Source organism: Simochromis diagramma, unplaced genomic scaffold (assembly GCF_900408965.1).
Source record: "Simochromis diagramma unplaced genomic scaffold, fSimDia1.1 OVJJ01000321.1, whole genome shotgun sequence".
NCBI lineage: Eukaryota > Metazoa > Chordata > Actinopteri > Cichliformes > Cichlidae > Simochromis > Simochromis diagramma.
Genome location: NW_024386772.1, coordinates 4194450 through 4221169, shown reverse-complemented (window position 1 = coordinate 4221169; position 26720 = coordinate 4194450). Strand labels below are relative to the sequence as shown.

The 26720-nt window shown below is 40.5% G+C and overlaps 2 protein-coding genes and 1 long non-coding RNA gene across 9 annotated transcripts in view; 2 read left to right on the top strand and 1 right to left on the bottom strand.

Moving 5' to 3' along the window:
• shank1 (SH3 and multiple ankyrin repeat domains 1) overlaps positions 1 to 26720 on the top strand; it is a 115197-nt gene that overhangs the window by 35337 nt on the left and 53140 nt on the right. The gene's annotated exons all lie outside the window — the stretch shown is intronic.
• LOC120741045 lies at positions 13816 to 24587 on the bottom strand. 3 transcript variants are annotated; one of them, XM_040043653.1, is made up of 10 exons: positions 23592 to 23722; positions 23140 to 23302; positions 20887 to 21079; positions 20034 to 20130; positions 19884 to 19945; positions 19504 to 19618; positions 19207 to 19268; positions 18538 to 18640; positions 16226 to 16291; positions 13816 to 14304 (listed from the first exon to the last, which is right to left on the bottom strand). In XM_040043653.1, exons 1-10 carry the CDS (start codon positions 23692 to 23694, stop codon positions 14078 to 14080), a joined length of 1191 nt encoding a protein of 396 aa, XP_039899587.1. In that variant the 5' UTR covers positions 23695 to 23722; the 3' UTR covers positions 13816 to 14077. The 3 variants fall into 3 exon arrangements, with proteins under 3 accessions (XP_039899587.1, XP_039899608.1, XP_039899596.1); XM_040043674.1 differs by lacking the exon at positions 18538 to 18640 and adding an exon at positions 24479 to 24587 and having other exon boundaries at positions 14192 to 14304; positions 23592 to 23700; XM_040043662.1 differs by lacking the exon at positions 13816 to 14304 and adding an exon at positions 24479 to 24587 and having other exon boundaries at positions 16081 to 16291; positions 23592 to 23700.
• Positions 22445 to 25252, top strand: LOC120741056. Its single transcript, XR_005697548.1, has 2 exons — positions 22445 to 23047; positions 23179 to 25252. It is a non-coding gene; the product is annotated as an uncharacterized LOC120741056 (long non-coding RNA).

The window sequence follows — 26720 nt, the reverse complement described above, 5'->3', positions numbered from 1 at the left end:
TGTTGCCCTGGGGCCAGTCGTTTCTTAATACGTCCACGAATGTATGACAGTACATGCGGCCAGTTCAGTCTAAATGGACAGTGTGGGAGAGTATAATTCTCTCTTTCTTTCTTACTGTCTCACTGCATCCACAGTGAACAACCGAGAGAAGTGCAAACACTTTCAGCAAAGTGGCTCTCTGAGAGAGAGAGAAAGAGAGGGACTTTCAAGGTGACCCAACTCCCGAGAAAAGACGAAGAGAGCGAGAGGCAGAGCCAAAATGCACACAAAAGCAATTAGGATGAGAGTATGTGGACAAGAATTAGATTTTGCAAAGCAGGAAAGGATTCAGCCAAACGGAGTGAAGCTAAAGTGGAGAGAGGAGTTACGGGGGGGCCCTGGCTTAATGTTGCCAAAGAGATTTTAAATGGTGCAATAAAGCATGGTGTGAAAAGCCCTTTTAGGTGTGACTGGTTTTAAGAGGGCTGTCCAGAATCACGATAGACCAATCTGCCATCGCTCTGCATTTCCCCGGATGCGGTCTTACATCACATCAGTGCAACACAAGTGTGTCTAAATTGGCTTTACGGGTTGGAGATGGAGCTGCCTCCGTGTACAGTACTTTACTTTAACCACTCACAAAAATCAGGCAGAAATCGATGCCAGGCATTTTTCAGCCTTTTCCCCCCACTTGAATCTCAGTGATGAGCGATCTGTTAAAATTAAACTCACTGATAATTGAGGAAATCATTGTGGATGCATCTTTGCTCATGTCCAGATTAAAGTCGCTAACGGCGCGATCGTGGTTCAAGAGTTGGGAGTTCGCCTTATAATAGGAAGGTTGCCGGTTCGAGCCCCGGCTTGGACAGTCTCGATCGTTGTGTCCTTGGGCAAGACGCTTCACCCGTTGCCTACTGGTGGTGGTCAGAGGGCCCGGTGGCGCCAGTGTCCGGCAGCCTTGCCTCTGTCAGTGCGCCCCAGGGTGGCTGTGGCTACAATGTAGCTTGCCATCACCAGTGTGTGTGGATGACTGGTTGTGTAAAGCGCTTTGGGGTCCTTAGGGACTAGAAAAGCGCTATACAAATACAGGCCATTTACTATCTGTCCCCGTTTCTTTATTCGGTTATGTGATCTTGGCCTCTGTCATGTATTTATTGGTTGCTTTATACACCAACAGCAAGAATATGACTCCAAACGTGTGGATGGCTGTCCATATTTTGTATTTACCATCCCAGAGCGCTATAAATGCTTCGCTCATGCCTTCTTCCTCCCTCTTGCTGCTCTGTGATTTATTATTGATCTGTGCATGGGTGTTTTCAGCTGTGTTTTTGCTGTGTGTATCTGTGTGCATGCATGTGTTTGTGTTTGCGTGATTTGGTGTTTTTTAAATTAGACCGTAAATAATTCACTTCTCCCTGTTTATTCTAACAATAGAATCAAAGTTTTACTGTAAAAATATGAATAAATGAAAAGGGTTTGGGGGGAAGATGCTCATTTATGCTTGGGGGCAAAACCTCAGAAATTTACTAGACAGTCCCATAAAGACAGAAAATGGCACTGATGCAAAAAGAGAGAGGGGTAAAAAGATGGAGACAGAGTAGATGAAAGTACAAAGAAGATAGAGGTAAAGGTAAATGGGGGGAAATGGGAGTAGATCAAAGTGGAATGAAGCTGTGAGATAGGTAGATGTAGGAGTTAGAGAGGGATTGAGATTGATAAAGTGAAGCAGACAGAAGTAAATAAAGGTGAAATGAAAATAGCTCTACAGAAAGGAGGTGGTTGCAGGTTCATGTTGACCTTTAGCTAACATTATGCCATTTTTTATGTTGATTTTTCTGTATCTTTACATCTGAACATTTAAGAGTCCCTTCAATCTGAAATAACTTGTTACTGCAGCCACCTTAAAAACTGTGATTGCAATACTAAAAATCTCCATATCAAACTTCTAAAGTTTTCTCTATTAAGCACAGCCCTCGAGATTAGCATTAGCATCGCATTAATCAGCTACACTTTAAGTGGAGCTCTTCTGCTTTTCTTTATGTTCCATCACATATGCTGCTCCATTAGTGGATGCCCATATTAAACCTGCCCAGAATATCAATCAGATCGCAGCATGTGCAGGGAATTCATATGAGCTGAAAACCCTGGCTTCGGTCTGATCTAAACACTCAGTTTCTCTACTCTTGGCTCTGCATGATGTCATTGAGAGTGTAAATTTATAATATAGCCGAGACAATCCAACAGCTCCGGGCGTGAGCACAGAAGCGCCACCTGTTATACGTCTCTGTAGGTTCTCCTCCATTAGAAATCAACTTGACTTTTCCTTAGATTCATGAAGAAGTTTCATGACTCATCCAAAAGGCTTCAGGGTGGGTCTTCAACTCTCAGGTACTCCAAGAGGTTAAATACCCAAGATTCCCCATCATTGTCTAGCACTGAAGAAGCTTCACAATCCCAACGTCTTCATGATCCCCCAAAGAAGTCGAGTTACATTCGGCTCCAGCACTTAAACCACCCACCTGCTGTTCTGACACTCTGTTTGTGAGAGGTAGCCAATCAGAAGGAAGCTAAAACAGGCTGTTTCAAACAGAGGATGACGTGACGGGTTCCACCAAAGCTCATTTAAGCTAAATACGAAGCAATTTGAAGTCCAAGAACAAGAATAAGAAGCTGGAAATGAGCATAAAGATTTGCTTTTAATGTGTAACATTTCTCAGTTTTTTTTTTTTTTAAATGTCTTTACCAAGGAGAGAGCTGAGGTAGAGGAATGCAATCAGTGACAGTTTTTTCTCTCTTTTGTGAAACTAGGTGGGCAAGTAGGAAATGAGCAAATCAGGAATCAAATATAATCAAATAATATTTGACATGGATCAAAAAGGATAGGCGGGTACTATCGGAGAACTCCTCCACAGAAGAACCTTCAAATATTTTTTTGAGAAAAACAACAAAAATGAAGCCTGTTTGAGTTCAGTCTTTTAATAGGAAAGATTTTTATGCCTCTTCATGTCACAGCGGGACTGAACGGACTCACGCGCAGGCTCTAGGTCTTGAAAGCACAAGAGTCTTTTTTTATGATACACCAGGTGATTATTTAGAAAAGTGAGGGGAAAGCCGGGCTCCGGGGGTCCACACACGAACGGGAAAGACGCCGATAGTCACACACACACACTCCGTCCACTCCTCACGCTCCTCTTCACACTCCAATCACTCGGGTAACACAGGGGTTGGTCCAGGGAATCTGTACACAGAGACACGAAGGGATTGTAAGGCAAATCGCAGGTGCGTGATTGCGACCCGGTGCGTGGGCCAAGGGCAGGAGCCCACAGGTGAGCTGCGCCCAGGCAGAGGGAGAAGGGAAAGGGGGAAGGGAGAGAGCAGGAACAAAAAAGAATATAAAAACATATGTAGCCATACTGAGCCGACCGGGTAGGCACAGGGACCCTGACACTTCAGATCTTTTCTTTTTGTGCGGGTGGTGCAAAGGATTACACAAAATAAATAATAAATAATTATATGTCTTTAAAGCAATTAGATGCTGAATTGCTTTTGCAGTCTGTGTAATTTGCTTTCTTAAATTACACAGACCTAAAAACAATTCTAAAAGGCTTGTAATCACATTCATTAACTTGTTTTGAAATATTTGTCTAAGTGTGCACTCTTTTAATGTCTTCTTCGGTTATTTAAAGCCCCTTTGATCTCTTCCATTTTTTGTGCTCTATTTCTGAGCTGATTCTAAACATAAACTCACACTTGCAGATAAACATTAACATAAGAAAGAGCTGAAACATAACCTCATCGACTTCCTGCCGAGGTGTACTGACTGAGTGCATATTGTCTTACTCCTCAAGGTCATGAGCGTTAGAACCCAGCGGCATCTCTCTGACATTTACTGTGTCATACTCTTGCACTCTTGCTGTCCTGTCTCAGCCTCCTTGGGTCATTGTTTAACTCCCTTTCTCAATCTCAGACTGTACTTTCAGAATGAAAACATCTGAAGTCCACAGTTATCCCTCTTGGTCAATCTCTTGCTCTTTATCCTCCTCCACCTCCTCTGTCCTGTCACTGATGTGAAGTATCATTCCTTCCCCCTCCCACCTTCACCCACTGCTTTAGCTCTGTTCTACACTTCGGCTAATTCCTCCTAAATAAGCCCTAATTGCGTTTTAATTGTATTATAATGAATCAAGGGACTGACCGTAGTATGCAAATAGAAGGGTTATGAATTGAGGGAGGAGGATATGGAGTGATGGAAGAGCATCTACATGCAGTAATGCACAGGACACAGATATATACACACAGACACTGGTAATTATTTTGCCTTTTTTTTTCCGTTTGCAGAAAACCAGCTCTAATATTTAATGTGCACTAATCAGTGGTGTGCATCTAGGAAATGATGCATTAGATGCAGTTTAAATACAAATTGACCTACACCAATTGACTCTGACATGGCAATTTATATTATGATTTCATTGGAGCTGTTGCACAGCAGATTATATTTGTACAGTAGACAGGAAAAAATCAGCATGATCTTAAAATCTATTCTGGATCATAGGGAAATTTCTCAGTGTATCCACAAATACAAGCTATTGATGACATGAAGTATGCAGTAAAAGTTTGGACTGGCGGTTGTTCTGAGTGTTTTACGCTTTGCTTTCTTTACGAGTGCTGAGATGCTGTGCATTTTTAGCACTCTTATAAGCACACTGTAATCCACATTGTGGGACATAAATAGAAGCGGGCACGTTATCTAGATGCATGGCTCTTATTGGATTTGCTTTGGTGTTTTCTAAGTTTTCTGAGCTGAGTTGACCAGGACATCATTTTATATTCCTTTCAGCTGGTTAGTGGACAAACTCAGTATTTTACAACCTTTTACAACCTGGGTTTGCCACTTATCTGTACTCTAATTTTAATAACTGTACAGTACTCTGCTTTGGTAACCATTGTCCATGATGTAAATATGTAAAACCAAATTTCCCCCTTGTGGGACAATTAAAGGATTCTTCTATTCTATTCTATTTACTGAGGCGACAGATCAAGGAACCTGAACACTGTATTACCATAAATGTCTATGCAATATGACTTCTTTTACAATCCCCCCTGTTTGCTAGGTTTATCACACTTCTGCATAGGCTTCACTTTTTCGATCCATCTTCTACATCCATTTTCCACAGAGAGTCTCTATGGTAGCTGTGGGTTGTAGCTGCAGTCACAGAATACTGTTACAGCAGTCACAGTAACAGTCTTGTGGCAGCTTTTTTAAGTAGTTACAATTTTTAAGCTATTAATTTGTGTCTCCGGATATGAATTTTCCATTTTTTCCATCACCTTGAACATGATTTTTCATCTGACCGATCTCCTGTCTACTGATTTGTGTTCATGTGCATCGGAGGCTGGATGGGGTCAGCAGTGTTAAGAGTGATTGCACCAGCGGGGACGGATTTTTAGACTTTAATTGCATTATTAACTGTCATTAGAAGCTCGGTTAGGGTCAGACAAAGATCATTGTTTGGCTGGAGAAAATTGTTGCTACTTATCTAAAAGCTCTGTTTTCTTGGTTGCCAGGGGTTCCACTGAAGACTCTTGCGAATATGCATGCTGCAGATATGAAACACATTTTCCACTGAAATACATCAGGCTTAAAGTTGAGCTCTGTCATTACACAAAATGGGGCAATTTGTATCCACGAGTATCACCAAAACGATTCCTATCCATCACACGGTCTTAGGATGTTTCACACCTGCTGTGTTTAGTCCATTTAAATTGAACTTGTGTTCGTTTCCCTCCTTGGCACCTGTGAACACAGTAATCGCACCAAGACCCTTTGGAGTAGGTGGTCTCGGTACGGTTCCAAATTAACTCCAGAGCGGTTCGTTTATGATGTGAAAAGTGATCAGACCCCAATCCGAACCAACTTCCAGGTGTACGTTACAAGTTTGAGCTAAAAAACAAAACATTTAGCCACGTATGCTTTGTGTTTTAAATGGTGGACGGTACTATAGATGTGCAAAGGTCTGTACGGGTGAGCAATTAGCTGTGACATGAACAGAAATTCTCAGTGTTGTGTAATTGTCCAGAACACAGCACCTTCTTCCTGCATTTACTTCTGTTGCCTTTGCTACTTTGCTACATCACATGTGGCATCTGTGAAAATCAGGGGATATATCCTTTCTCCCCACACAGTGGCATTTACCTTTGAGGCGTTAAAACTCCCTTAATAGAGCTGCACAATCCTGCTGGGGAGATCTCTCACAAGTCACTATCAATCGAGACTGCACCGCTGGGGCACTGATACTTACAAAGAGAGCAGGAGATGTAGCAGCTTATTATATTTATCAAGAGGGGATTTGAAGCATTGATCTATGTAGACAAAAATATTGGCTTTAGCAGGTAGTGGTTATAGGTTAAGAAGAAGGAAGAGACAGTTCAGGGTGTTATGTAAAATAATATTTTTCACTGTCACAGTCATTTCACATTTTATTCACTAAAGGTCGAAGCTATGTCTGCTATGTCAAATCCAGCTGCTTAAAGTGTTTTCAGATGTCTTCGGTATTTGAAGGAGTCAAAGTTGTGACCTGAGTCAGGTTAAAATGCCGTTTTTTGAAATGCTCTTATTTGTAATCTAGTCCACTTTTTTTTTTCAAAGGTAGGTTCTGACCTACAAATTACCAGCTCAGAGATCACAGTGACACTCTAATGGTGAATTCCTTTTGGAAGTACTCTTTTATATATTGTGTATTTACTACAGATCTGTTTATAATCATCTGGAGTTTGTTGGCCAGCTGGAAACTTTGCATCTATTATTTTGGTTGCTAAAAAGTGTAAACTAATAACTTGCTTTGTGGTTCTTAAGCCAATGTAAAGTGAAAAAACATACAAGGGTCAGACGTTTTTTTTACGCTTGTCAATGTTTCACATCCGTGCTGTAAGTGTAACAACCAAAGAGCAAAAATATGGGCGCGTTATTGTAAGGATTGAGGTTTTTAACCCAATTATTTAAAATGCTTAAGCTTTATAACATTACACTATAGCACGATTTGTGTGCTTTCAGACCTTGATTCATTCAACTTTATTGAGACTCTGTAGTGCATTGAGGTAGACGCCGCTTTTTGGAATGTAGCTGAGCAGAAGTCTTTTTGCTGGTCAAATAAATACGTTCACTTTTATTCTGTTTCATTTTAATATCTCCAGTTTCTGACAACAGTCGTCTGATGGCGCTTTAAATAGTCAGTTGAGGAATCCACAATATTAAAGAAAGACTCTTAGAAATATCAGCTCTAATAAGGCGACGGAGCTTTTAACAGAGCCAGGCTCAGGGATGGGCCTGGTTTAAGGGATGAGGGCAAATAATCATGAGCAGTTAAAGGACATGTCCTGATAACAGAAATGACTCCAGATCTTCTCATATTGCAATAAAGAGTAAGTATCTGATTACACACTATGTTTTTGAAATAAAAGTGCACATCATAATCAAGTGTATGAAGTAGCATAAACATCTGATCCTACCTTATCATCAACTGGTAGCACACATAAAAGCTGCTGGTACATTAACTCACTCGTGTGCACAGAGACACTTAGATCTGTGTATCACGAGTTGTTCATACCATGCTGTCACAGCGGGAGGTGAAGGCAGTCGTATCTGCAGGTTTATTAGATTGTCAGACTCGTGCACGCCAAGTCAAGTTGGCATTTGCCCGCTGAGTGCATTAAACAGCATGAAACAGATGAGTTTTTCTACGCTGTTTGACTTGAGCTGAATTCTTTCAAACCCTGAAGTGAAAGCTGCAGCCCTCGTGCAGGATTTGGCCTCGCAAACGAACTTCCGCACTATTATCTTCCAGTGCCTTGTTAAGATATGTGAACTAGTCAGACTACAAGGCATAGAGTCCGACGTGCTACAGCACTTTAGGGTTTGCATGTTAATGAAAAGATGAGCCCCAGAGGTGAACAGAAGTACTGAGATAATAGAGAGGGAAGTATGACAGGAGGAGAGGAGGCAGGGCAGTATACATGTGAGAGAGATGGAAAGTTGATGAAGACAATGGAGGAAGAAAGGACGGGGAAGATAAGGGATGACAGGAATGCTTTAAAACGAATTCATTGTTCTCATCTTCTGTAGAGAAAACGTCTGGTTGGAGTGCATTACAGGGAGAGAGTAGTTAAATGACGACATGCCAGGCACACACGCACACACTCGCATATGTGTGTGTGTGTCTGTGTGTGGTGGGGGGGTTATTTCCCCGTAGATCTCATTAAAGGCTTCTAGTCCCCCTGCAATTGGCCTGCAGAAAAAGGCCAGAGGGGGCAGCGATAAAGAGAGCTAGAGACAGAAAGTGGAGTGGGAGAGCGAGCACAGTCTCTTATTTCTGCATAGATAAGTGACAGAGCTGTTATAGGAAGATGGAGAGAGTGAGGGGGGGTGGGGGGAGGAGGAGGAGGAGGAAGGAGAATAAGATAGGCAGGGGAAGATAAAGAGCAGCATGGACAGAGTGAGTGGGCGTGTGTGAGTGGGAAAGTGTGATCACAGCTTTAGGAGGCAAGACAGAATTTTCGGTCTGCATAATGATAAAGCCACAAGAGGAACAGAAGGGCTTAAAGATGCATAAAGATTTTAATGTAAAACTAAGAATCATATGGAAGTTTTAAGTGCTGGAAAAGCTGTGAGACTGAGTGCGTGTATGTTGGAGCGTTCTTGGAGCTGGAGTATGAAAATCAGCATCCTGTGGAGTATGAACACCTCATTCGCTGTTATGTTGCTCGCACCGAAAGAAAGAGGCAACAGAGTCTGACTTTCAATTTTTTTTTATATTACTGATGAACAGATGGAGAAGCCATATCCAGCAGAGAAGCAAATGCAGAGTTCAGAAAAGTAAATCTCAGATTTTGATGAGTCAAAACTCACTTCCATGAAAAACTGCAGAAATCTGACTATGCTTGCTATCATGTTAATCTAGATAAACCTGTATTCAGAGATGAAAAGCATGTAAATGCTTCAAGCAGGCTTTGGTTTCATGCACTTAAACAGTCTATGTGTAGCATAAAGGGAGATTGTATATGCTATTGCCTATTGTCTGACATATATTTTCCATCCATCAGTTTTTTTCTGCTTATCCAGGTTAGGGTTGTGGGGGGGTTGGAGACCATCACAGGTACCAAGTTACACCCTGGAGATCAGAGGGCTAACACATAGAGGCAGATAACCATTCACTCCTACAGCCAGTCATGAATTTCAAACATGTCTTTGGATTGTGGTTGGACGTCATAGTATCCAGAAGGACAGTGAATCCAAATCCAAGTCTCTCCTGCTGGGAGGCAATGGTGCTAACCACTGCACACTTGTGATGCCTGTTTTGTTACATTAAGTTTAATTCGAAACATGACCTACTTATGGAACAGAACATCTTAAACTATCTATCTATCAAACTGTCTGGCTGCACCAGAAACCCTGAAAAAGAATCATGCATTGCCCCAGAGATTCACCCAGCAGACCAGATGATGTCTTTCTACACTGCAAAAAATATCAGGGTAATAAATAGCTGTAAAAAAACAAAACAAAAACCCAAACCTATATTGGTTTATCAGCATCTACACAATTACCTAAATATGTTTTTTTTAGGTAATTAGCTTCTCCCCCCCCACAATTTATATTTTATTTCAGCAAAGTTGCACAGGATGAATCCTAGTTCAGCTTTCTGGGACCATAGGAGCACCATGCCTCTCTCATATATCTCCTATATCTCACGTATTTACCTGCATTTTTATGCCTACCGGGGATGAGCTCTTCTCTGTTGTGTTTGCATGTTCTCCTGATGCTCTGGTTTCTCTTACCCTCAAAAACATGTAGGATCAAGTCTGCTCTCTTGACCAAAGGGTCAGGAACACCATAACCAAAGACTCATTGGTTTACAGCTGAAGTTGACCCCTGGGTGAGATGATGACTCTCCACCACTTTGAATTTGACAAATGGGTTAAATGTAGTGAACATTTTAACATTTTCTTTTGAAATAAATAGGGCAGTGGGGATGGGTTATCCTATTTCAGAGGGCAGTGCCGTGCTTCTGCTACATTTATTTCAGACCTACAGTTACATTTCAGATTAATAAAATATAAGAGAATAAATAATTTATTACAAAAGATTAAACCAGTGACTCACAATATTTTGGGATTGCATTCACTTGAAAAAAAAAATACCACTGTCTGGTTGGAGACCAGTTTATTCCAAAAGTGCAGCTTTTTGAGTTGATGTTAATATTAAAAGCCTAATGTAATATTTTTAATAAACCAGCTTGCTTTTTTCCCCAGAAGGGCAATGCTTTCACTTTTGATAATGTGAAAGCTGACTATTTTTCTGACTATTTGCTGGACTCGAAATGTACAACTTTTATGTGTAATGTCCCTTAGAATAAAAGGACTGTTTTGACTGCCTGTGCTGGCACTGGGTCTTTTTTTGTAGGGCTAACATTAGCTAACATGCTGCATGCAAAGAGCATTTTAAAGAAACAAATTAGATTTCCAGGGCTAAAATAGAAGCGCAAAGAAACTAACAGTCGGATTTTTTTATGTACAATAATTTCAGTTCAGGGGAGACCATTTGGAAGAATTGAACATGATTTATAGAGAAAAAAAATTAATGAATCCAGACTGCTGAATAGACCCCAATGACCCATCATGACAGAACCGAATCCCAGCAATGATAGGAGTTCGGACACAGGAACCCCCGGAGTCTAGAAGCTACTTGTGGTGAAGATGACGATGGCAGCTTGGATGGAGCGCTGAGTAACTTGGGTGAGGTGCAGATGGGGAAGAAGTGGGTTGCATGAATGAGAATCTAAAAGCTAGAATGATGGAAGAGCCCTGAGATTTAATGCACACAGAATAATGGCTGATTGGCCTGAAGAAGAAGAAGAAGAAGAAGAAGAAGCAAAAAGCAAGAATATGATTGGACTAGTTTAATGATGTCAGTATGGAGTTTAACAGCAAGAGAAAGAGGAGGTGATAGAACAGACTAGCAGCCAAACACCAAGGAAAGCAGGCAGAAGAGTGATTGCAGATCATTTTTACTGAACTTACGTGTAAGTTTAATTATATTTAGTGAAGGCAGGCTAAATTTTACATTTATAATAGCAACATTACACACCCTAACTGTGGAACCAAATATCACAATTTGAGGTTGAAGTTTTATTTATATTGTGTCAAATCAGAGAAACAGTCTCCTCGTGGCTCTTTATATTATAAAGTCACTAGAATAAGAGTTTGAGCATCATTATCAGAGGATATAGCATGTTTTCAAGTAGGATCTTGTACGTATTAGGTGAACATTTAAACCACTACATTATGGAACTGAAAGATATGCAAGGATGCCATAAAAATCTGCCAATTCAAATATGTGGAGGTACCTGTTGTGGTGGCTCCTTGTGTCTAAGGGTAGCTTGTGACTTATGGAAGTTTATCATATTTTCAAGAAGAAAAGTGCAAAAATCTAATGTCTATGATGTAGACATCCTGAGATCCACAGAGGACCTCAAGATCAGAGGATCATTTGAGTATAAACCACAAGTGTCACAGGGATTAGGTGTTCCCTTCTAAAGTTTAGCAAAGTAAGTAAAATAGATGTGCTATTTTATGCAAAATGAAAAAAAACCCCAACAACCACAAGCTGAACTCACAACAAAGTAACAAATAGCGAAGAGCGAGTGACTCAGATCCCCTTTAATTTCATATGACCCTCACTGGCATTTTGTCCCACCATTTAATAAAGTAAAAGCATGTCGTTGTTGTTTTGTAGATTTATGCAAATGTATTTAAAAAATCAGAGCCAAACAGACATCTGCAAAGCACTGAATAGGCTGAAGGAATTAGCTAGTATATGTGTTTGGTATTTAAGTCTTTACATTTATCCTTGAACGTACAGATTTCTACACCCAGCAGAGGGTGCTCTAAACACTGCAAGTCTGCAATTGGTGGACAGATTAGGCAGCTGTCAGTGTTGCAAATCCCAGACGCAAAAGCATAGTGTTGCTTTTGTTAATGTCGAGCAATACAAAAATGCCTGTAGGATTGGAGGATCAGTGAGAAAACTGAACTAAGCAGCATTTTGAAGGCCTGATCAGAATAATAAATGGGCGATGCCCCTAATTGGCTGGTTCAGTTAGAAGCTAGAGGATCAATCATTTTCCTGGAGGTGTACAGATCAATAAGTAACACGGCTGCCTCAGTAAAGTCTCCAAGCGTCTAAAACCATTTTAGGCCAAAAGCAGGGTTATTACAGAAATGCGTTTTATGATGATAATCAGTGTTTTATGATCTAATATTGTTACGGTTGACTGTGGGAATATTCTTCCTCTCTGATAACCAAATCCTTAACCTTCATTCCCTCATGCTGTGATTGTGATTCATTTTAAAGTGTTTGCTGGCTTCCTTTGATGGGACTGTAAGTGCAGTGTGTAGGTTGTGTGTGTGTGTGTGTGTGTGTGTATGAGAGATAGAGAAAACTAATCTAATTCAAACAGACACACCTCTTCATCCTCTTGCTCCCTCTCACAAACTCAAAATCGAAGGCGTTCGCCTCCCTTTTACTCTGTTCTATTTTGCCACGCTGCTGTAACACACACACACACACACACACACACACACACACACACACATACCCGTTTCTTGGGTTAGAGGGACAATTTCTGAAATTTTTGGCAAATCAGACTGGACATAGGGGTATGGGGACACCGGGTTCCAGAGGTGCTAGAGCTACAATATGCATATCAAAAATCATGAAAAAAATCAGCAAACCTATACACAACTTAAAATTTAAACATTTTCTTTGCTCGACTGAGATATAAAAAAGGCTATTTTTTCAGACATTCTGGTGGTTTGTAGAGACTTTTCTGTAGCTCGGTCTATAAGGACAGTCTGGTGTACAAGGTCAGTGATGTCATCATACATATACACAAAGTATAGTCTGTTCTGAAGGGACACATGGTATGTAAAGCCAGTCTACTGTACACACACACACTGAGTAAATCTGGTTTAAAAGGACACATGGTGTGTAAAGCCAGTTCACTGTACATATACTCACACATGCACTAAGTATAACCTTCTTAGAAAAGAACGTGTATTATAAGACTGTGACTGATACATCATTATAGTAAAATTGAATAAATTTGCTTAGGCTGCTGCCCCCGCGACCCGGCCTCGGATAAGCGGTTTGAAGATGGATGGATGGATGAATAAATTAAAAAAATAATAAAAAGACTATATTTTGGTTTTCTCTGATGAGCATTACAATCTGACATACAAGCTTACATAAAACACCACAGATCATATCTGTTGTGATCTACTAACAGGTGGTCAAAGTGTCATTAAAACAACTAGAAGCATAATAATAATAATAATAATAATAATAATAATAATGGATTGGATTTATATAGCGCTTTTCTAGGCACCCAAAGCACTTTACAATACCACTATTCATTCACTCTCACATTCATACACTGGTGGAGGCAGCTGCAGTTGTAGCCACAGCTGCCCTGGGGCAGACTGACAGAAGCGAGGCTGCCATATCGCACCATCGGCCCCTCTGGCCAACACCAGTAGGCAAGTAGGCAAGTAGGGTAAAGTGTCTTGCCCAAGGACACAACGACCAGGACAGAGAGCCCAGGGATCGAACCGGTGACCATAACACAACAGTGCTTGCATCAACTAGAACAAACTATGTATTATAGAGTTTTTCATTGTCCTGAAGAAACTGGCACTGAGTGGCTGACCAATAAAACAGCACCTTTGCACACCAGGGGTGAGTCGGGCTGACTTATACATAAGACTTATATCAACACATAACACATTTGTTGAATTACTGAACTATATTTAATATAACCAACTCAATAATCAATTCCTTAAAAGGACAGCATTGTAACAATTATTGAAGGAAAATAAAAGTGAATCCTGGCATTAAAAGACTCAGGCTAACCACACATCAAAACAAAACACTGCCTGTGAGCACAGTGAAGTCAACTACATACTTTTTGAATGGAGAACACTAACCTTGAAATCAGGCCCAGAAAGGTAAAGGCTCAGACTGTCAAAAAGTGCATTTAGTGTTTAACATTTATTTATTTTTTTTAAAGGCCAGTCCTCTGTTGCGCACAAAATCTCGAATGTTTTGAATAGATCTCGTCTCCAAGATAGGTTGTTCCTTTTCTTTGCACTTCAGACACTGCTGGTTGGTGACAGTGATACCGTTTTCAATAAAAGGCTTCATATGTTTCATCACCGCTCCTATCTCCTCCTCAGACCATGGTCTCTTCACACACCGCCTTGATGAAACACATAAACCTGTTCAATAAAACAAAACAAATTTGAAGTTTAAAAAGATCATGTGAGATGCACTTGTACAGTGGGGCAAAAAAGTATTTAGTCAGCCACCGATTGTGCAAGTTCCCCCACCTAAAATGATGACAGAGGTCAGTAATTTGCACCAGAGGTACACTTCAACTGTGAGAGACAGAATGTGAAAAAAAAATCCATGAATCCACATGGTAGGATTTGTAAAGAATTTATTCGTAAATCAGGGTGGAAAATAAGTATTTGGTCAATAACAAAAATACAACTCAATACTTTGTAACATAACCTTTGTTGGCAATAACAGAGGTCAAACGTTTACTATAGGTCTTTAGCAGGTTTGCACACACAGTAGCTGGTATTTTGGCCCATTCCTCCATGCAGATCTTCTCGAGAGCAGTGATGTTTTGGGGCTGTCGCCGAGCAACACGGACTTTCAACTCCCGCCACAGATTTTCTATGGGGTTGAGGTCTGGAGACTGGCTAGGCCACTCCAGGACTTTCAAATGCTTCTTACGGAGCCACTCCTTTGTTGCCCGGGCGGTGTGTTTTGGATCATTGTCATGTTGGAAGACCCAGCCTCGTTTCATCTTCAAAGTTCTCACTGATGGAAGGAGGTTTTGGCTCAAAATCTCACGATACATGGCCCCATTCATTCTGTCCTTAACATGGATCAGTCGTCCTGTCCCCTTGGCAGAAAAACAGCCCCATAGCATGATGTTTCCACCCCCATGCTTCACAGTAGGTATGGTGTTCTTGGGATGCAACTCAGTATTCTTCTTCCTCCAAACACGACGAGTTGAGTTTATACCAAAAAGTTCTACTTTGGTTTCATCTGACCACATGACATTCTCCCAATCCTCTGCTGTATCATCCATGTGCTCTCTGGCAAACTTCAGACGGGCCTGGACATGCACTGGCTTCAGCAGTGGAACACGTCTGGCACTGCGGGATTTGATTCCCTGCCGTTGTACTGTGTTACTGATGGTGACCTTTGTTACTTTGGTCCCAGCTCTCTGCAGGTCATTCACCAGGTCCCCCCGTGTGGTTCTGGGATCTTTGCTCACCGTTCTCATGATCATTTTGACCCCACGGGATGAGATCTTGCGTGGAGCCCCAGATCGAGGGAGATTATCAGTGGTCTTGTATGTCTTCCATTTTCTGATGATTGCTCCCACAGTTGATTTTTTCACACCAAGCTGCTTGCCTATTGTAGATTCACTCTTCCCAGTCTGGTGCAGGTCTACAATACTTTTCCTGGTGTCCTTCGAAAGCTCTTTGGTCTTGGCCATGGCGGAGTTTGGAGTCTGACTGTTTGAGGCTGTGGACAGGTGTCTTTTATACAGATGATGAGTTCAAACAGGTGCCATTCATACAGGTAACGAGTGGGGGACAGAAAAGCGTCTTACAGAAGACGTTACAGGTCTGTGAGAGCCAGAGATTTTCCATGTTTGAGGTGACCAAATACTTATTTTCCACCCTGATTTACGAATAAATTCTTTACAAATCCTACCATGTGGATTCATGGATTTTTTTTTCACATTCTGTCTCTCACAGTTGAAGTGTACCTCTGGTGCAAATTACTGACCTCTGTCATCATTTTAAGTGGGGGAACTTGCACAATCGGTGGCTGACTAAATACTTTTTTGCCCCACTGTAGGTAGAGATGGTGTTCAAAACTGTGAAAACAAGCTGGTACTTGTCTAAACAAATTGTGTGTGATAATAAATAGACTGTAGACCTGATAAAATTAAAAGTTTGATTGTTTTCATTAACATGATAGTTCATCACACTGCTTGGTAAACACAAAATACATTCAGCTTCTTTATATGTTATATAATGTCTAACCACATGATGTTGGTGTTGACTGCACATAGTGCCTAGTGATGGACATGGCATCTGATTTATATCATACCTTTAGTAACTGAGTCAGGGACAGGAGGTGAACCAGAAGTCACACAGGCATCATTCCCCTGGTCATCTAAAAAAAAATTGCACAGTATAAATGTATGGGCTTAAAGAGGCTTTCTGCCTACCAATCAAACACCATGGGCACAGAGGGGACAGTGACAGCCAGTTCTATTATACTAACTATACACATGGCAATGCTGCTGAACTGGATGAAGTCAACAATACCTTGGGTAATAAGTTTACTGGGAAATGATGTAGATTTTGCACAGGCCAAATCTTGCTTGGCCAAAACTGATGAAGCATCAAAATACTAGTCATAAAGCATTAGTGTCACAATTAGGAATGGAACAACTAACAATCGACCATGTAAAAATGTACTGATGGTTAGTAATATTGTTCTATTCACAATCCCAGGTTATCGTAATCAGCATAGTAGTGTTAATAGTAAAGTCTGATTTCATTTTTAATGCAATGAAAAACAGAGATGCAAGTGGCATTAATGAAACAAGAGAGCATCGTTATCATACGTGATGTGCGCTGTTAAAATACGTTACTGCACATTTCACTGGACTTGTCTCTGAACAGGACTAACTCACAGATCCCAGCTCATTACATAAGATATGTTGGGCAAACTTTGAGTACAGCATTGAAAATGTACCTTGAGCTGCAGTCTCAGAGACGTGAGGCAAATCAGAAGTCACAGAAGTTAATATTTCTTCATTGTCATTGATAGATAGATAGATAGATTTTTCTAGCAAGCAAAAAAATCAATCTATCTATCTATCTATCTATATCTATATCTATATATATATATATATATATATATCTTAAATTGACCTGACCAAACTACTCATTATGGGCCACATAGGCCATGTTTCAGAATGCATTCTTGGCTCAAAGACTTCTGGCAGAATGATCTAATGAGAAACAGAAAAGCTAAAATGTTTATCCTACATTAATTAATAAGGATTGAGATGAAAAGGACTTCTACTAAAAAGTCATTGAAAATGTGTAGAGACACCATCAAGCATTTGTATTGCAAATTGCCTGATTGATCTATTGGAATAGGTCTGGATTAATCAGACCCAGTACCTTATTGGGCTTCCTATATTGACATTGTAAGAAGTTTGCAAGTTTGATGCAATGTTTACTCAAAGGGTTTATTATCATCAAACATCATCTTCCAAGTTTGTGTGTATATGTGTAATTACAGAATGACAAACAGACTTGAGGGCAGTTTACTTCATACATGTTGATACTCTCTTAAATATAATTAAACATTTGTGCATTTTGCTTTAGCTTTATATAACAGATCAAATCAGGAACTGTGGTTTTTGCATTGTAACATCACAAATAAGCTAAATCAGCATTGTCAGTACGCATGCACGGCGCGGCCGGGTCAGAGTACACCACTACCCACGATGCAAAGGCTGAATTATACTTCTCCGTCAGATATAGGCTTGGTTCTTTTAATACATCCATGGATATAGGCCTACGGGGAAGTGCTGTGCCAGGGTTGCCAGACGTCAGTGGCCAAACCCCGCACGAGCGTCTCCGGGCACCACAGAGGCTGATGGCTCCGGATATGAGGCTTTGAAAGTGAAAGTTTATTTGCAGCTGTCGATTCATTGTACCAACCTTCCCTCAGCTCTAAGGGATCTGGAATTGTCATCTGACAACTGTCAGTCTCGATCTCGAGCAGAGACTTATATCCAAGGTAGCATAGCCTCCCGCTCCTGCTGTTTTGTTAAAACTATAGGGGCTTTTTGTAGTGAAAACGCCCAAGCGAGGGCCACGAATTCTTTCTTTCTCTTCCCAGCAGCACTGTATCCCCGTTTCGTACCAAATTCTTTTAAAACATTGACTTTAGGACGCTCAAAATATTCAATATCGCTATCACACGCGGCAGTGTTTTCTGTTTACGATGCACGCTGGGTAGTCGTGACCCTTGACCTGGACCGGCATGCCTTGCGCGCGGTGAGATGCTTATTTAGCTTATATGAGCTTGATGTTGAAAGAGTGAAACAAAGATTTAAAGTTGTAAAGTTCAACAGTCTAATCAACAAAGAGTAAGAGGGCAATATACATTATTACAGTATGCTCTCTGTTCTCTGCCACACTAAGCAGACAAACTCAAATGCATGATATGTGATAGTATCTACCATTACACTGTGTATCATTGCAATGGTTTGAATTGATAAAACTTTGAAGTGATTTTTTTTATTCTTTACATATGAAAATGTAGACCTGACTCATGGTAACTTATGGTATAGTGAAAAAATGCATTAATTAACACAAGATAAATAATACACTTATGCTTGCATCTTAGACCGTGCCATCTGATAGCTGTCAAAGGTGAATGGCATATCCCGCATTTGTCAAGTTTCACCGATTCAAATACCAGCCTATGAATTGTACACTGGAAAAAATTAAAAACATGAAATGAAACATAAAACATTGTTACCCAAATATTTTATGACGAATTAAAAATAATGTTTGACCATTTTACATATTTTCTACCAATCCTTCAGGAGAGATGGAAAGGGAGATAGGAGTTACTTTTTAGATAAAATAGTGAAGCATATCTATTCAATTCCTGAGATTTGTGAGTTAGAGAGAGGGGAATCTATTTAGATGAAGCAAAAGTAAAATACTAAGAAGCTAAAGTGACTGTGAGTAAAAGGTGCATGTATATGTCTGACACAGAAAAACCCAAGGTTTTCAAGGACACTGTCCATCAGCCTCATAATGACATCTGAGCTCAAACTGATGCTTTCACTGTTTCACCTCCAGTGTGTGGCCACTCAGTAAAACACACTTGTTAAGGGGACACTGTGGTTAGAAAAGTCCTCCTGTTCTAAATAGAGGACATTTCCACCACCGCTGCCAGATGTTTGCTAAAATACTCAAAATGGAGTTTCATGTAAACACCATAACACTTCTAACCATAGGTCAATTTTAAAACAAAGGTCAATTTCAACTCACCTCACAAGCAGAGTCGTTAGGCACAGCTCTGGATGATTGTGGCACCTCTTTCGATTTGCTCTCTGTACAAGGGAACACAAGGAGATTCAGTGCTTGACTTTCGTTAAGTCAAAAAAAAACACATCTACACATAACGCAATCAATTCACATCCCTGACTGTTACAATTCTACTCAAAATATCCATCAAGACACTATAGAATCATCAGAAATGTCCCAATACTGGCACATTTTTCATGCAGCAAACCTTCAGGCATGTCATGCATTGCCAGAAGTTAACAACATTTACTCAAAACTGACCACTGGTAAGTTCTTCTGAGAACGCTTGGGGTGACAACTCCTGATACTGGACACCAACTTCACCAATTAACTCTTTCAGAGATGAAGTGCCACGCTGACCTCCAACAGAATGCACCTAAAAAGATGCAAAGATGAACAAGCATCAATGGTACAGTGTCCATCTGATCAAGAGGGACACTCTCAGTCAAACCTTAAAACACCCAAATGATGTTGAGAGGGAAATGCAATGTTAAATGATGACTACCTGTACTTACAATGATTTACAGACTGTACATGCAGTATAATTGTAATCAATTGATAAACATGATCTTTACAAACCACACTATTTACCAAACTACACATTGATACAATCTTTAGTAAACAGATGAATCCATGCTAACCTCATGCTCAGAGTTGTCTGCTGTAGGTCTAGATGACTGACACTCTGCTCTTAATTCTCTGTCTGTAGAAGAGAACACAAGACATGGAGGCATAGTGCTTTGCAAGACCCCAGGGTTTAACAGGTAGTGCTTACTCAAGCAGGGACTCACCTGTGAATGAGTCTGTAGAGATCACATGGTGCTCCACGTCATGAGCAATAGGCTCTGCAACACACTGTTGACCAGAAGGGATGCTTGCGATCTTTAGCTGGGTATGAAAAGTAGAACAAATATTGTAAACATCTGGCAGCTACAGTGGAAATGTATTTAATCCACTACGAGTGGTCTTTTCTAACCAGTGTCCCCTCAACCCGCGTGTTTTTCTGAGTATGCCAAACACTGGAGATGAAACAGTGAAAGACTCAGTTTGAGCTCAGGTGTCAGGACAGTGTTCTCACATACCTTGAGTTTGTCTGTGTCAGACACACACACATAGTTAAGCATTTTCTGTTTCACCTTCAGTTAAATACAGTTCTAACTCTCACCCTAACTGCAAGGAAACAGAGTGATTAACCCTTACCTAGTTAAGTGAAGCCAAAGTAAGACAATACTAAGAAGCTAAAGTGACTGTGAGTAAAAGGTGCATGTACATGTCTGACACAGAAAAACCCAAGGTTTTCAAGGACACTGTCCATCAGCCTCATAATGACATCTGAGCTCAAACTGATGCTTTCACTGTTTCACCTCCAGTGTGTGGCCACTCAGTAAAACACACTTGTGGAGGGGACACAAAACAGATAAGCTTGCAATCATCACTTGGGAAAGTCATACAAATTCAAGATTTAGATTGAATACCACCAAGAGGACATTTAAATATTGTGACTAGGGCTGAAACAACTAATCGATTAATCGAGAACTAATCGATTATTGAAATAATCGTTAGTTGCAGCCCTAATTGTGACATCTAGATATGTAGGTTTTAAACAACAATTCATAGGGGGAAATTTTTTTTTAAATGACCCACCTTTTTCCGCCAGGGCCATTCTTTCCCACCATAGTCATAAGTAATTTCACTTCCTGCCGCAATTTCCTTCAGTGCAAAAAGGCAGAGATGTGGCTTCCCTTCTGCTTCAATCAACTTCATTCTGCAATTTGGTGTCCTGTGTTCATCGTTTACTAGTCGCCCAAATGACCCATCTTCAAGTGCTCCATCAATACTGCAAATTTGGAAACATACATTAAACAAACATTTATAGTGACACACCTATGAACTATACTATAATTTTTAAGCACCAACACAAACATGTATTTTGTTGTACAGTTATTTTATTTTCAACTTTAATTTATATATTTTATCTTATTCTCCCAGTTAAATTTACCCTTCATTCTAATTTGTGTTGTACAGTTATTTCATTTTTAACCTTAATTTATATTTTATTCCTTCCTAGTTAAATTTACCCTTTTTAATTTTTCATATTTATTTCCTATCTTATTCATAGCCTTTTCCTTTTTTGTTTTCTTTAGGTCACGAGCAGTTGTCCAAGCATTTCACTACATATCGTACTGTGTATGACTGTGTACGTGACAAATAAAATTTGAATTTGAATTTGAAACACAACATCCAATACAAGTTTAGTTGTTAAATGCATAGTTGATAAGTTAAAGAGGGTCCATCAGTCAAGGACGCGTTGCTTTCTGACTGAGATAAGTGTTTGCGCTTCTACTTGTGCTTAGAGCTTAAACGTGGTTTTGTTGTACTGTCGCGCTGACCTAGTAGGTGTAGGTGTTGCTGTTACTCTTCTCTTCCTCCTCTTGCCCACTACCTGCTCTGTGCTGCTGCTTGCGCGTGGCCACTGATTAGACCTTGTGCAATCTACAGCTAAGCGCAGCCTGGTGCGCACTGCTCCGCCAGGTGAGTTGAATTAGAGCAATCAAGGGCGGGCGTGCCTAGTAGACCTTAAAATGCATGCAGCAGTCATTTGACCCGAGTGTGACATACTGAGAGGACAGTAAACCAAGCACAATCCACTTTCCACTGTGAGGAAGACTTTGAGTTAGATGGGCTATCGGTAAGCTTGGACTCATATTTGCTGCTTATGTTTGGGAACTATGGAAGCTCAATTGTGGAAATGTATTTATGCTTTGGGAAATAGTTACTGCATTTAAGTTTAAAAAATTATATTGATATTAAAATAAATGTTTAAGTTTGAATAAACTGTTTATGTAGATAGTGTTTCCCACACTTATGTTAATTAATACTAAAAGTAATTACCCCAAATCCTTGGTTAAATCTTAAAACTAGTGTAAATATGTTTGGTTTAATTTAAGGAAAATAATTCTTTGTAAAAGAAAATCCTTGGTTTCAGTCTTTATTAAAATATTTGTAAACTCTAAAATGTATACTTTAAAAATGTAATTGTTACAGAAAGTGTAAAAAGTGCAAGGTAGACCAGTTTATTTCATCTTTGTTGTTTGAAATTACTCACCTCTGATTTAAAAACTAATGAATGTAAAACTAAAACTAGGATAAATGATAGTTTAGAAAAGAGGCTTTACTGAAGTGTATATTTTTGTTATTTTGTTTGTCTTCTGTATAATGCATTTAATTTATCTGAATGATTAATGAAATGTTCTTTATTTTTTGTGTTGAAAGGTTTTTTCACCTATCCATCAAGCCATCCATCTACCTACCTCACAGACAGAACACTTGACATGTACTATTTTGGCATTGTACATATTATACAGTAGTTTTGGACACAGTATAACAGTGCACGAGTCTCCGTGTCCACATGTGCCAAATGCGCACAGACACAGGGCCGCTCATTCAGCCCTGGCCATTTGAATTTTCTCTTATTATTTTCTCTATATTATATTTTAAATCTTCACAGCAGCGTGAGCACACTGTCTTAGCTGTAAAATGTAGGCTTATATTATTACCCCTCTAACCCCGTACATTACGCCCGTGAGTGTGTATTAGAGAAGGCACACACACAGGCTGAATACGGGGACTAATGGGCCCTCAGCATATGTGGGAGTCCCGTCAGTCCCCAGTACTGCGAGTTCCCGGGGACCACAGGGTCACCGGGAAATGACGGAGCCTCAGTAAGAATGAGATCCCGCTATTCCACGGGTCCGTCACTCCCCCTTCTATAGATTCTGGGGACTGACGGGGCCGGGTACCAGAGGTAAGGACTCGTTAAAGAGCAATATGAGATGTTTGCTTCAGAAATCCTGACCTTGCAATAGAAATGTAAACATTCAGTCATTTTGAATTTACCACAAAGTCTTCTGCTTCCATATGAATTCAAACATGAAGACTGAACATGCGCTGGGGTACAGGTTACGTCTGTGTTCAGCTTCAGTTGCATCAATAAGCTCCCCTCTATACTCGACCACGAAGTCTCCTTGTTTGAAATTGGCTAAAGTGAAGATGCCACGACCTGAAGACACAACCATATTAGAGACACAGGTGTGGCAGCACTGCAAATAATCAATTCATTAAATATGTATATCTGTAAATTGCAAGTATGCAATGTTGTGCTTTTTTCAATTCTACATATATAATAAAGAAAACATGTCCAAGTGCAGAAAACATAAATAGCCAGGCTCGCTAATAACTAAATTATTATTAAAATACCTTTAATTTTAATTTATATTGATGTTTGTACAAGTCACCACTGGTGATGCGTAACCCCTCAGTCTAGCCTGCAGTGTGTCAAAGTAACTCACCTTTAACTGAATTAATAAATTTGATTTCTAACATTGAATTCTTGTCTCTTCTTGCAAGGATGTGATTAATGGCATCCTGAAGGGGAGTGGTTCTCCGTGACATGATTTGCTAAGGAAATCAAGATAAAAATGTAAACGACATCAAAACTTCAAGCCTTTATGCTTACAAGGGCATTAGTAAAGCTGAATGAGAAGCACCCCCCCCCCCCCATGTTAGCGTATTATTAGTTTAAGGTTATTTTAGTTTGGTGATAAGTGCTGGAGGGATTCTGATTAACAGATAAATGGATGGGGGCGAGGCTGTATTTGTGCAGATGAACTTGACTGTGTTCCACCTGTGTTGATTAAGTCAAGTATCTGACATGCTCCACCCAATTTTTCTTATTTCACTAATAGCATGGATACTGAAACTGTTTCAATTGAGTTCTATGCTCTCATTACATTCACATAACAGACACAGACAAGGCTGATGTCTGACTTGTTTTAACAGAAAGCATGCACTTGCAGATATTAAAGATACTTAAATGTCCTAATTTAACTAAAGCCTAACTCTGACTTAGCCTAAACCTGTCTGTCAAACTAAGCTTTAGATCTCTCAGGAATCATGTGCTTCATCAACACAACTATAAGAGCAAAACAAATGTTTGTTTGTTTTTTTTACAATATTTTATAAACAAATGTGTGCAGAGTGACATCAATACTGTCTCAATTTAATTTCATAAATCTACAAGAGTTTATTTGTATTTGCCTTCCAATGTTTCCTTGGTATTTGGGCAAAGATCATCTAATAGCAGTAGCAGCCATTTTACATTAAACAAGTGATCTTGTCGTGAAAAAGGCCTTCTTTCAAACTCAGTGAAACATCACACAGTTGTGTAATTTCTTACCTTGAAACAAGTGATGAGATTAGGCCAGGGTAAAAATAACCATCCCGGTGCTTGGGACAGTCCGGGAATCCCCGCCCCGCGTGTTGCTGTGACCTCCGTGAACCGTTCCGCGTGCTCCGGCCCGCTCCGCCGTCCTCACCTCGTTGTGGTCCGGTCCCCGCGGTGCGCTCTCCGCCGTATGCTTTCCACCGTACCTCGTCGTCGTTCCCTCACCTGCCGCCTCACCACGGCTGTGCCTACTCTGAAGCACTGTGTCTGTCAGAACGCCCGTCTTTTAAAAGTTTTATAATTACCTTCTTACCTTTTCTCCAAAGCGTGTCAAAACTCTGCCAAAATTGGGCGCTTCTTATTCATCCATCAATCAGTCAGTCTAAATCATTGATGTAAATATCAATGGTCTAAATGGGTAATGTTAAAATGCGCATGCGCAGCTTCCAATTTCGCGCCATGTGTATAATGTCCCGCGCTCGTGTATAATTTCCCGCGCTTGTGTGTGCGGCATGCAGGGACAACTCCAACCGACAGGGGGCAGTGGCGGACACACAAATATACAACATATGTCAAGTTTTTGGTTTACAAAGACTTTTGAGAAAAACACTTTTTGGGTATTAAAACCTGCCCAGAAACCATTTTAAAAGGTCAATTTTATGAGGACAGCAAAATGTCCTCCTGTAACAGAGGGTCCTCATAGCTCTTTGATTTGTCTTGAAAATTGTCCTCCTAAAACGAAAAACAAACACACACACACACACACACACACACACAGAGAAACACGCACACTGATGCACATCCTCACACACAAATGCACGCACACCTTCCCAGTACCACATCTCCTAGGGAACACAAGGATGTCTCTATGGCAACAAGCAGCTTGCTCCACTAATGAACTGGTTGCCGTGGTGACCGGGTTGGCTGTGTGCGAATGGAGACACTGAATAAAATAGAGGGAGAAAATGTTGTGTTATTCCTCGGCACCCCCCCCGTGTGGGGTTTTTATCTCCTTTTCTTTGTAGGACACGAACAGTCACACAGAAATGTGTGTCAGTGTGTGCGTGTGTGAAGAGATTAAGATGAGTGACAATTAATGAATGAGTGTAACGTGTTACACGCAGTGCTGGCTGGAGACTTGAGCCCATGCAGAGGGCCTAATGCAGCAGTACGCAGGGATCCTTGCAGCTGGCTGTGCTCTCCGTGGGCCGGCCGTCCTGCTGCTGCTGCCTCAAGGTCAGAAAGCAGCCCAACTGCACTCTGGGCGATAAGAGGGAGGCGGGAGGGGAGCAATGCCAAAAAACCTTTTGTCAGCCATCTGTGTAGTGAGTTACGCTCCACTTTGCTGACTGAGCTTCTAGGCCGTTATGCATTTGGCCATTCACAACCCCATCGGAGACACTTAAAGCTGCACCCAACTGACATTCATATCCCGGAATGAGACCTCTGGGAATCACCCGATTTACTCCGGCGCTGTCTCCCCCTTCTGGATCAGGGGGGCACCGGCCTCAGTGTTCTGCAGCCAGAGAGAACATACACTGTCACAGAGCTTGATCTCATGACCCCTCTCAGGCATCCAAACAATCATTTCTGATTCACTAAAGGATTCTTGAAGAGTTTTTACTGATAAACGATAATTGTGTTTATCAAACAGCCAGAAATAACAGGAAAATGAATACAGCACAGATTTATTACCTTAACTACGCATGGACCAATAGTCACCAAAAATCTCATTATTCTATAAAACCACACACAATTGAACCATCTGCATAATACCGCATAATGCATGCAGCACTGGGAGTTTATTTACTTTTTAAAATTTTTAATTACAAAAAGAAAAAGCTATGACTGCACGGCTAGTTCATGTTTGTTATTAGCTTACCAAAGGCCCACTTTAAGCCAGCAAATAGTTTATGCAGCAGGAGAGAAGTATGTTTATAATCTTTTTACCCAGACAGATTAGAAAAAAGAACCAGATTTCTAGTCTACTCAGATATATGCAGTTTATTATAATACATTTAGACCTTTCACTTTTTTCAAACTCCTGTAAACTTCTCTTTCACCTTATTTTCCTTCATATATATTTAATGTAAGACTGGAGAACGCTCACATTAAATATGGTCAACTTTTCAACAGAGAGGTCAGCATATGCACAAGTAATCCCTGTAATAAGAATATGGAGGTGCTCACACACACAAACTACACCCTTTTTGGCTCCTACCTCAAAGCACACTGTGTGCTGTCGATCTCACGT

Bases quoted from the DNA above. Each gene is read 5' to 3' on its own strand.
- LOC120741045 (XM_040043653.1), bottom strand. From the start codon at position 23,694: ATGTCACGGAGAACCACTCCCCTTCAGGATGCCATTAATCACATCCTT. The intron at 21,080-23,139 runs GTAAATTCAAAA...CCAAATTTGCAG, and splicing joins TGGAAGCAGAAGACTTTGTG to TATTGATGGAGCACTTGAAG. The intron at 18,641-19,206 runs GTGAGTTGAAAT...AATTTTTTCCAG, and splicing joins CTAACGACTCTGCTTGTGAG to TGTACAATTCATAGGCTGGT.